The sequence below is a fragment of the Mus caroli genome, unplaced genomic scaffold, assembly GCF_978045245.1.
Source record: "Mus caroli unplaced genomic scaffold, Mus_caroli_1 scaffold_16, whole genome shotgun sequence".
NCBI classification, from domain to species: domain Eukaryota; kingdom Metazoa; phylum Chordata; class Mammalia; order Rodentia; family Muridae; genus Mus; species Mus caroli.
The window spans coordinates 95,006,379-95,018,674 of NW_028227271.1; the positions used below are offsets into that span (position 1 = coordinate 95,006,379).

The window sequence follows — 12,296 nt, forward strand, 5'->3', positions numbered from 1 at the left end:
GAAGTTATGGTAGATTACTTTATTATACGAATCCACTTGAAAATAACTTCAAGATCACAAGAAAAATTAACTTTGCTTGTATTCTTCTTTAAAGAACTTCATCAAGACATTTCAGGACCTGGGTGCCAGGAACCTGGAGCCAATTGAAGTTAATATTCTCTTGAAGCATCCTTACATTCAGGACCTGATTGCAAATTATGTAGACTATAAATTTCCTGTGAGTATGAGTCAAAATCATCCTAATTTGCTTGGTTCCAGCTAAGGGTACACTTGACATTTCTACTGTGAGCTATTAAAGGAGCGCAAGCTAGACTTGCCCATACCTTCCAGCCTGCAATGCCCAAGGATAGCACACTAATGCACAGTTGAGATAATTCTTAGTGTTATAGATTTACATCCTTAGTATTTAGTGCTACCTTGGGGCTATAGGATAGGGCTGTGGGTAGGTTATACATAAAGCTGTTATGTGGACTATTAGCAATATGAATTGTTCTGGGCAAATAACGATGCTTGTCTACAATAGAAAAGTGTAGAGACTAGGACTCATCCTGCTTTATAAAGAACTAACCAAGACTATAGTCTCCATCCAAGTGCTGGTTTAGTCACTATTTTCAAATCATACTATACATGCTCAGTGTATCACATGAGAGTGCATTAGTTTTCTTTCAATTGCAGATAAAGCATCACGATCAAAAGAAACTTGGGAAAGAAAAGATTTATATGGTTTAAAGATTACAGAACATCATCACTGAAACCCAAGTCATAAACTCAGGGTGGGAACCTAGAGGCAGGAACTGAATAGAAGCAAATGAAGAAATTACTTACCAATCCATTCCTTGTGGCTCATCTGGCTTGCCCTTTTATGTAATCCAAGGCCACCTGCCCCAAGGTGGTACCTAGTTGTCCTGTCTATTAAGTGATGATAACATTTTTTTCTGTGCATACTTATGTTTCCAATAAAATTTTCACAAGGGGGAGGGGGATGGGATAGGGGGGTTCCAGATGGGAAACCAGGAAAGGGGATAACATTTGAAATCTAAATAAAGAAAATATATAACCAAAAATAAATTTAAAAATAGAAAAAGAAACCTTTTAAAAAAGAATGGCAGACAAATGACATAATGTAAATAACCCAAGTAGAAAACAACAGATATTCAAGCTGTTACTTGTGTGTACTAGAAGCATAGAGGAAACAAGATTCTTGGAAAGTAGAAATGACTGAGGTTTGGGAAGGGAGAGGGAGAAAAGTCTGTATACATATTCCTACAAGGATGGGGCAATGGAGACATCCTGGGTGGAAAGCAGGCCCGAGCCAATGTATAGAAGCAGCCCCACACGGAAGAAGGGCAGGATCTTCCTTGAAAGGCTGTCTGTAGAGGGTATAGGGGGATTCCACTGGATTAGTGAGATTAATTAATGCTGAAAAGAAGGAAAGCCAAGTTTTGCATTGAATTTGAAAAGGCAACTGAGGAATCAATAGGCTTTGAGTATGGGAGCATGTTATTCTATTAATTTTCTCAACATTTCCATATCACCTAATCATATCGTGTTACTATGCCATTTTTAATATAGTGAGTTCAATACCTGACTGTTTAGATGCCATCTTTCACGCTATGCAAACTGTTCCACATATAAGGGGAGAGGCCTCACTTGAACTAGTCAAATAATTACTGAATCTCTTGGAATCATGTATAACAGAATTCATTTTCTACTACACAGGATAAGTAAGAGCATAAAGTGACAGGTCAATTATTTCCTCCCTTAATGGAGAGAAAACCTCCTACAAAGCCAGGACAGCTCAACAGCCCTTGACACTAGCCAGAGAAGATTCTGTTCAGGTTCCTGCCTGACAGCAGAAGCCTTGAGATTAGCAGCTTTCAAAGACAGCCTCTGAAGAACAGCAAGGTCCACAGGGAAATCCAGAGGCTCCAGAAATCTTCTAAATGATGTGTTTCTCCCATTTTGGGAAGTGTTTGCTTCCCACAGGGTAGTATCTAGTGATGGTAACATCATGAGAGATTTTTTTTTGAATAGAATCTGGGTGGCTCAAAGATAGAGAGGGCTGCCAAACAGAGAAGATGCAGATGCCAAAGCAAGGCTCTCACAGCTCCTCCTTATGCCAGGAGTGTAGCCAGATGCCAGAGGTGCCAAGCCACCAGCCACACAGTATGCCAGGAGAATTTTGACACCTTGATCATCAGAACCTCTTCTGTACATCTCCACAGTCTTCTTATGTATTCAATTCACTTTTGTCCTGAGAACCCCTCCTCCCAACCATCCTGCACTTAACCAGACCCCTAGAGCCAGAATCACTAGCAACCTAGCTTATTTCTCCATTAGTGAATTAGTGAGTTAACTCAGTGACCGAATACTTCTTTATGCTAAGTGTGAATCAGATCCTTAAACTCTTCATTCTCCTTGCCCTTCGTATCTCCTGCCTGATGCTGACCTCAGTAATCAAAAAGCAGGGTGGGAAGCTATTTGATTCTCACTGATAGGACTATATCAACAAGAGTTGTACCAAAGACCTGGAAAGCCTAAAGAGGGGTCTCTTTCCACTAAGACATTTCATTCCTATTTTTGCTAACCAAAAAAGGAAGAAAAGTAGGAAAGGGGAGGATGAAATAGGGGAAGAAAGAAGGGAGGGAGAGAGGAAGGAAGGAAGGAAATAAGGAAGGAAGGAAGGAAGGAAGGAAGGAAGGAAGGAAGGAAGGAAGGAAGGAAGGAAGGAAGGAAGAAAGGAAGGAAGGAAGTAAGTAGAAAGATAATAAACATTGCAGACTTGTCAGGGGCTTCTCATGCTGATGCTGTTCATCTTTACGCCAGGTATCCATGGACAAGTAAATAGATCACATTTTTTTTAAATGAACCTTAACCACAGTGATGTTATTTGAAGATTGTTCGAGATAAGCAGAGCCAAAGCTAGAATGTGGTTTTTCAAGGTTAAGAAGTTGTTTGCTATTATAAACAGTGGGAAAATGAAGGTTGCAGCTTCAGAGTTCTGTGTTTACAAAGTCTGGGTGTAAAAGCCACAGCATTTAAAAATACAGACTTGAAAAAAAAAAGAGGATTACATGAAATGGTAACGACACACCTTAGTTCTGCTCCTGTTTCAAAGTGGACAGGCTCAGTGCTTATGGGAACAAGTCCTAGATTCTTGGAAGTGTGTGATGCTGGGAAATGTGTGGTCCGATTTCACAGCATCCTGTGTTTCACAACTGTACCATGGAGATAACTGTTAGGCCTTCCTTGTGGGGCTTTGGCATGGATAAAATGAGTGCACAAGCATCAAATCGCTGAGCTCAGTTCCCGGCAGATAAAAAGCAGATACCACTGCTGATACTGACACTGAGGTGGATACAGAAACATCAGAACCAGACACGCTCGCAAGTGAGACGGACCGTGTGCAGTGGCAGCTCGATGGACAGACAGATGGCTCAGTTCTCAAACTCTCCAGAGAGAGACAAAGTTTTCCCTGGCAGGCGGCCACAGTGACCAAGTGTTAAACTGAAATCCCAGGAAGAGTCAGAGGTGAATACGATCGGAAACTCCAGACTTGGTGCTGGAATTTTTTTTTTATTAATTTTTACAGATTTGCAGTAACATCATGTACTTTTTTTTTCTACTCCTCTAGACCTTGTACTGAGAAAGTATATCCAAAAGTATTTTTGAATCATTAAGGAAATGATTTGTGTAAAGGTTACAAAATGAGTGGGAACATCATAACCAGGGAACAAAGTCAATTTTCTGCGACAAATATGTGACTGTGACAAGCATCCGACACTTCCAGTCCTCTCTCCAATCTGCTGACAACAGCCCCCTATTTCATCTTGAATTTTCCAATGCTGGTTGGCATGTATCTAGAGCATGCAGGTCACGTTGCCCATGCTGCAGAGTGTCAGACAATCACAAAATGAATACCTTAGTTCACAGATAACTAAGGTCTACCAACATATATGCCCATCCTCTAGCATTGCAGCAAGCGGGACCTAGACATCAGTGTAAGCCACTGTTCTTTTCCACATAGCTCACTCAAGGTTGCCCACTGTCTTTAAGGAGGTCAATGTTTTGAAGAAATGGGGTCAGTATCGGTCCTGGCAGGAACACATAAGCAAACCAACAAGATAGAGAGTGAAGCAGCCTGTGTCTTCATGTGTAAGGTGACCACAATCTGAAAGCTCTGCAGTCATCGCTGGAGCAAAGAAATTTACATTTGTAAAGCATTTTCCTAAACTTTGGGGGAAAATTAAAAATTAACATTACAGCTATGCAATTTTTGTGCTTTGTGTATATTAGAATGTTCATTCTACATATATAAGTTCACATTTATGTTGAAAAAAATTATGATTTAAGAAATTAAAGTATTGATCTTTCACTTCCATATTTAGAGTCACACCAAGGTATTTTATATTATTTGTGACTCTTGTGAAGGGTACTGTTTCCCTAATTTCATTCTCAGACTGTTTATCCTTTGTGTAGAGAAAGGCCATTGACTTATTTGAGTTAATTTTATATCCAGCTATTTCACTCAAGAAGAACAAAGACCAAAATGTGGACACTTTGCCCCTTCTTAGAATTTGGAACAAAACACCCATGGAAGGAGTTACAGAGACAAAGTTTGGAGCTGAGACAAAAGGATGGACTATCTAGAGACTGCCACACCCGGGAATCCATCCCAAAATTAGCCTCCAAATGCTGACACCATTGCATATGCCAGCAAGATTTTGCTGAAAGGACCCTGATATAGCTGTCTCTTGTGAGGCTATGCTGGTGCCTGGAAAACACAGAAGTGGATGCTCACAGTCAGCTATTGGATGGAACATAGGGCCCCCAATGGAGGAGCTAGAGAAAGTACCCAAGGAGCTAAAGGGGTCTGCAACCCTATAGGTGGAACAACAATATGAACTAACCAGTACCCCCTGAGCTCATGTCTCTAGCTGCATATGTAGCAGAAGATGGCCTAGTTGGCCATCATTGGGAAGAGAGGCCCCTTGGTCTTGCAAACTTTATATGCCTCAGTACAGGGGAATTCCAGGGCCAAGAAGTGGGAGTGGGTGGGTAGGGGAGTGGGGGGTATGGGGGACTTTTGGGATAGCATTTGAAATGTAAATGAAGAAAATACCTAATAAAATAATAAAATAAAATAATAAAAAAATAGAAATTAAAGTATTTTAACATTACCATCTCTGATAGTAAGAAAAAAAATGAAGAAATGGGAAAAATCCCAGGGGGAAAAATCTACTGCTCAAAATTTCTACATTTAAATTTCTATGTAGATATGATTAACTTGGCATTATATTTTTCTTTAATAGAGTGTGAATACTGTCTTATTCATTTATAGAAAAATAATCTTTTGGTTTACACACTATATGACAGAGTTAAGTAATTGCTTTTATAAATACTACTTATCAAGACAACTCCATTTACAGGACTAGAAAGGAGAATTTCTAATACCCTGAGCTATCATTACAAGGATAGAACTTGGGGTTTCAGAATGGAATTCACACTAAGTGGGAAAGATTTTTTCTCGGAGAAAACAAAAGAAAAGACTAAAGGAAAATGCAACTGTTTAATAACTGCCATCTACGATGTCCATCAGTCATAAATTCTTAATTTTCATTTGTAACTTCTCTTTGATTTTTCTCTCCTAGGACATTAAAATGATTCTTCAAAGGAGTGAGCATGCACAAGGCAGTGATGGAGAAAGGTCACCATCAAGACTTACAGACGAAAAGAAGTGAAGGCTGTGGGTTTGGTTTTTTGGGTTTTTTTTTGGTTTGTTTTATTTTGTTGAATAAATATTCATAATCAAATTGACCATGGCGTTTGTTGTGTGCATTGTTGTGAGGGGTGTAGGTGTGACTACTCAGTTGATGAGAAGCTCTTAAACAAAAACCTCAATTTAGAGAACATTTTAGCCATAAAATGCTGAGAGAGAGACACAGAGAGAGAGAGAGACAGAGAGACAGAGAGACAGAGAGAGACCTTAAAGACAAAAAAATGAATTTTTAAGTGATCCTGGAAAAAGAAATTACCAGAAACAATACACTCAAAGTAAGGCATGAAGTCTCCCTATGGGAGATATCCACATTAGGGGGTGTGTTGAAAGTCCCACCAAAGCTCCATATATCAAAGAGAACATTTCTTCCATCTTACAGTTCTTACTTCATGGATTGTAAACTTTGAACATCTTAGTAGCCAAGAAGAAAGGTGCATCCCTGAGTTGCTAGACCAGTCACACTTTTATTTGCATTTGTGTCTAACAGAATGCAAGATTTCCCCTCATAGACAGCTACACTGTTTACGTGATTAACCAGAAACTAAATTCAATGATCATAATTGTCATCTCAAGGAAATGTCATAAAAAAAGAGCAACGACGATCCTGGGCTGCTGAGCTTCAGTGATGGCCTCCTCCCTGCTTCCCTCCTGTGGCTGTTCTCTGACAATTTCTTAGTGGGTCCTACTCTGCTCATACAGCATGTATTTCTGAAGGTCCGAGGAATAAGCCATCTATGCACAGCCGATTTCTGGATGCTTCTTCCACTTCCATAAAATTTACAGGTTTTGTGAAAGCTTACAGGTCCTCACATCTAGCTATGTCCACTTCAAGGAACAATCTCTTCCTTTTCAATAAAGAATCAGATCTTAGAAGAGCTGTCCAGGCAACTGTCCTTAGGAGGTCATTACCACAGGTTCAAAGGAGGTGTTATCTCCAACCAATTGTCATAGTTATTGCGAGGTCATTTACTCTGACACAACATTGGCTACATCAGAACACTGTGGCATCACTCCCTGTCTGCGTCAAAGGAGGAGGAGGTTTTCCCTGCGTTCCTACCCACCCTGGCACATCAAATCACTACAAGACTAGGTGCATTGTCTCTCAGTGAGTCCAGACAAGGCATCCCAGTTAGAGGAATAGAATCTAAGGCAGGCAACAGAGTCTGGCACAAACCCCTATCTAGTTTTGGGGATCCACAAGAAGACTGAACTACATATCTGCTATATATGTTTGGGGGCACTAGATCCAGCCCTCTTTGGTTAAAGGTTGAATTTCTGGGACCCCCCAAGGGTCCAAGTTAGTCTTTCTGCTAGTCTTCTTGTGAGGTTCCAGTTCTCTCCAGCTCCTTCAATTCTTTTTCCAACTCTTCCACAAGACCCCCAGAGCTCCATCTAATGTTTGTCTGTAGGTCTTGGTCTCTGCATCTATTTAAGTAGGCTGCTGGGTGGAACTTCTCAGAGGACAGTTATGCTTAGGCTCCTGTCTGCAAGCATAAAAGAGTATCATTAATTGTGTCAGGGACTGGTTCTTGCCCATGGGATGGGTCTCAAGTTGGGCTAGTCACTGGTTAGGCATTCCCCTAGACTGCTCCATCTTTGTCCCCAGCATTTCTTTCTTTTTTTCTTTTTCTTTTTGGTGTTTGTTTGTTTGTTTGTTTGTGTTTTCGAGAGAGGGTTTCTCTGTATAGCCCTGGCTGTCCTGGATCTCACTTTGTAGACCAGGCTGGCCTCAAACTCAGAAATCTGCCTGCCTTTGCCTCCCGAGTGCTGGGATTAAAGGCATGCGCCACCACGCCTGGCTTGTCCCAGTATTTCTTGTAGGCACTTTTGGATCAAAGGTTTTGTGGATGGTTTGGTGTGCTCAGCCCTTAACTGGGAGTCCTGCCTGGCTACAGGAGATGGCTACTTTACTCTCCATATTCCCCTCGATGAATAGAATCTATGTCAGTAGATACCTCTCTGCATTCATATTATTAATCACTCCCTTGCTCTTAAAATTATCTTCCTTTGAATTCTGCTTTCATTTCTCTCACTTAACTAATTATTTCAGTTCATTAATTTTCTTTCTCTTTACATCAGAGGCAACTCTTTGTTATTGTAACCACATATTTATCTTTAACTCTGATCTATGAGTAATTAAAGTAGATAGTTTTTCTTCTTCTCTGACTTCCACAACCTTCAGTAATCGGTTGCCAACTTTAAGGACCCAGCATTCCTTAACTATATAAATCTCCAGACCTGAAGCTGTGTTACTGCCCATCTCTTCCTTAGATATGGAATATTTGGACATCAGTGAGGCATTTTGCAAAATTATTCATGATACCTCATTCCAAAGGATATATTGAGTATCCATAAACAAGTACAGATATAAGACAATGGGAAATGAATTTGCAAATACTATAGTAAATTTAGCAAATATGTGATGTTCATCTCATGAGTTAAGCATTAGTTACCATATCTTGTGGCCCTTAAGTTATATGTCTTACCCACTGCTATGATCCAGCATCAATGGAGACATTCAGATAGACATCAGGTTCATGTTAATTATAATTGTGCTTGCCACTATGTTTGAAGTAAATGATGAAAAAAAAAAAAAAAAGACCAAGTGGTTCCCTGAAAAAGAAATGAGTTACACCTAACAAGATAGAGATATCAATAACACACAACAGCCAATATTAGATAATACTATAATGTTTCAGTGAGCTAAGAATATGTTAATAGTTCTTTATTTCTATGTCTTTAATTCCAGCATTCAGAAGGCAGAAGCAGGCATATCTCTGAGTTCAAGGCCAGCCTGGCCTACAGAGTGAGTTTTAGGACAGTCAGCTAGAAACTCTGTCTTAAGAACATTCCAACAAATAAAAACAGAGTTCTTTATCTCATTTAATCTCACTAATTCATAAGATTACCACTGACAAATAATGCAGAGGAGGCTTATGCAACTGCTCAAAGTTACAGAGCTATAAATATAGACAGAAACTAGAAGCCAGTTTTTCAACCCCAAAGCCACATACTTACCTCGGTTTTTGTTTGTGTATAAAACACCAACTGCAAAAGCACAAGGTGGAGAAAGTATAGCTTAGTGGTGCCTTAAACCAAAAGCTGTTCTTTATTCAAACTAAATCTAACCTAACATAATGTGTTATGTTATCCTTAGGATGTTGATATCCTTGGGATACTAATGGTAATGTAACAGCTAAAATAAGGGATAAACTAGTTTTTCTGTGATCTGCTGTAGCAAGATCTCAACAGCAACTTTCCACACAGTTCAAGGACACACAGTTCTACATCTTGTGCTATAAACACAGATAAATAGAATATGTTACATAGAATTATAGTTTATTAGCTATATAAGTCATGTGCATGTATGCATTTTGTATATTTGCATACTTTATATCATGTGGTCTTAAATATACACACTATATAATAACTATATATCATTATACTTACATGTTATCTATTCAAAAAGAATCACAGTATATCTGTAAGGAAACCCAGAAGTCCTTGGCTTTGAGAAGAGAACGTTTGGGTTTAGAAAGAATGTAAACAATAATCAAGCAGCAATAAGATTTGATGAGACAGAGGATATCTGGGTCATGCTGTGATTACCAAGTGCTGACAAGAAATAAAAGTATAAACCACACAAGCTGTTCAGATGAAGTAGCTTTTCTGTCTTCCCTAAGGATAAACCACTCTTGGTGATGTGGTGAGTGATAAAGGCCCCTCTTGCCAGATGAACATATGTGCTCTGATTGGGCAGGGTAGCAGCTATCAGGGATGTGTGTGAGGACAGACATCTAGTACTTCGCAGCCTTGACTCTTCTAACATTCCATCTCTAGTGAGCCATTGTCTCAACTCTCTTCTCAGCTACTCTCCACCTAATGGGCCAGTCTTGGGATGGATCAGTTCTTTAGTACTCTTTGCTTGAAAAATCCTTTCCAGAGAACTAAAATAACACCATGAAGTTTTTTCTCTACCCAATCCTGATGTTTTTATTGGAAGATTACAGTGAAGTAAAGTGGGTGCAGGTGGTAAGCACTTGCTTGGATGACTGTGGCCCCATGCATCTCTAAAGTTCTCCTGACCTGTCCTGTAGTTATGGAAATGTCCCAGATTCTCCTAGTCTCCCATATTCAAACTTTCAATGCTAACTCTGCCTCTTCCCTCACACCCAAATCTCGGTTAGATATAGATAACCCTCACAATGGTCACTCCTGTCTCAATGGCACTCAGAATCTCTCATCTAGACTCTGGAAATGTCCCTCCCTAAGTTGATCGTGTTCTATTGATCATCTTCTCATGGATCTGTTATTCTCCCCAAGTCTATCCTCTGAGTACAAACAGCACCATTTTCCTGATCATGCCACATCTTTGTTTAGAGAGCTTTTGCCTAACTGTCCAGTTTCATTTCCAAATCTCCAGGAATATTATTCAGAATCTGACTTCAAACTTAGTCATGGTTTTCTTATACTCCACACCTAAGCAGCTTCACTGAAGGTAGCTTCTGGCTTCTACTGTTAATAAACATGAAATAACTTAATGAACAAAAGACATCTCCCATCAACACAATTCTAGAAATGTAAACTAACTTGGTAGGGAGGAGATTTCCTCCTAACCTCACACTCTGTTTATACTAAATCTATACATAGAACCACATTAGAGTATACATTACTAGAAAGTAAGGATTTATGAAAGCTAGTGAGATCCATAGTTTATTCCAGTTATCTCTTTTTAGGACCTTGACCCTGGTGTTACCCTAATCAGGCCAGCTATGAAGCCACCATCAACCTTACTTTCTCTTGCTTGTCTCCTTTCTAAACAAAGCTGCCATGACTCTTTCCTGACACCCTTTGTAATTCATTCTACCTCTTTTCACATTTCACTAGATTTGGCCTAATAAAACACATCATGTCGCCTACAGGTGCAACTCCATCTACTTCCAAAAGTTTTCATGTCAGTTCCACAAAAAAGCCTTGATACACAGAGGCATCTCTGGGCATCCTGTTGAGCCCGACATAAGCAAAGTCACAAGCAGATTTACTCTAAGATTCGAGGCATAAGTACAAAGAAAATTTTGTTTTCAAGCTTGCTTCAAAACAAATCTGGAAAGAGATGCTGGCCCAGACTTGTGGCTGCAGTTCAAAGCCCCAAAGGGGACCAGGGGGCTCAAAGATGTGCCTTGAGCATTTCAGCTCAAACACTTGCTATATCTTTTGCTAACTTCAGGCTAACCACAGGGAGACAGCTACTCTGTTCACCATTTCTTAAACATCCTCACCTTGCTATGCCCCCTCAAACCAGGCAGAAACCACAACATCCTTCTAGTATATGACAGGCTTCACCATGTACTCTGGAGGCGGAGAGCTTCGTCTTCTTCCCCTCCACTTTCACTGCCTGAGTCCATTTCATACCAAAGTCCCTGCAAATTAAAGTCCTTGCTGGCATGCTACCTCCATGGGTTGGAAGGCACCACTTAGCTTCCAGATGCTACAAGAACCCCTTACATGTTTCTTCTGAATTTCTGCCTTTGAGAGTTTGATTCATTCTGCCAGGATCACAGACTAGAAACTTCCTTTAAAATGGCATGTAAGACTAGACCACTGTCATATTTTAAGCAGGCAACTTCCTTCAAGCTGATGACCATAGTTGTAATAGATGACATTTTCTTAAAGAAGTAGAAGTAGCTATCACGTAATGGTTTTTTTTTAAAATATATTTTTGATACAGATACACTCACTTACTGTTGGCCTATAAGCACTTATATAAGGTGTATTTTACTATGCTCGTGATATAACAAAAGGAGGCAAGGCATGAATATTTAGCAAGAATCTGGGATTTTTATCCAGGAAGAAACTCGCATGGAGTCTAATTCCTTTGACTGAGAAACATTTTAGACAATAAACCTCTGAAGAGCTGAGTTCTGAGACTCTACTTCTCAAGCAAAGCCACTGCGACATAGGAGCCATAATAATAAAGGTTTCTTTTATACATCTAAGTTTGATCTAATGGTCAAATGAAAGCACATTCAGTATGCAAAATTTCTCTGATTTCTTCTATTATGTGATTATGAGGCTATTTGGAGCATGGGTTGAAAATACAGATTTCTGGGTAGTCTTCTTCAAAATATGCAACAGACCAGAAATGTAGAAATTGATTTCTTATACCCATAAAGTCTTACCAATATGATCTCCTAAAGGTGAGCTGAACAAGGACATGACAGAATGGATATGTAAAAGCCTAACTCTTCACAGAGAATTATAGGCAACTAAAGAAGGACGGGAGCAGGAGAGTTGTTCTTACCCAAGAATGAGAACACCAATGGCCAAATGGTCAGCCCTGAAAACACAAGTAACATTATTTAACATATTTATCTACATATGTACATGGAATAACAATAAAAAAGGAGGCCATGGATTTGAAGGAGAGCAGAAGGAATATATAAGAGAGTTTGGAGGGAGAAAGAAAAGGGAGAAATATTGTAATTATAACTCCCCCCAAAATATTTTTAAAGTGATT

General features: G+C 39.6%; 1 protein-coding gene across 2 annotated transcripts in view; it reads left to right on the plus strand.

Annotated features, from left to right (window-relative positions):
• Spef2 (sperm flagellar and cilia associated 2) overlaps positions 1-5,748 on the plus strand; it is a 167,303-nt gene extending 161,555 nt beyond the window's left edge. For both annotated transcript variants that reach the window (XM_021183947.3, XM_085831427.1), the window contains 2 exons: positions 95-217; positions 5,652-5,748. In XM_021183947.3, coding sequence (XP_021039606.1) covers positions 95-217; positions 5,652-5,741 — 213 coding nt within the window. In that variant the 3' untranslated portion in view covers positions 5,742-5,748. The remainder of the gene's footprint in view (positions 1-94; positions 218-5,651) is intronic.
• Positions 5,749-12,296: the final 6,548 nt, after the last annotated feature.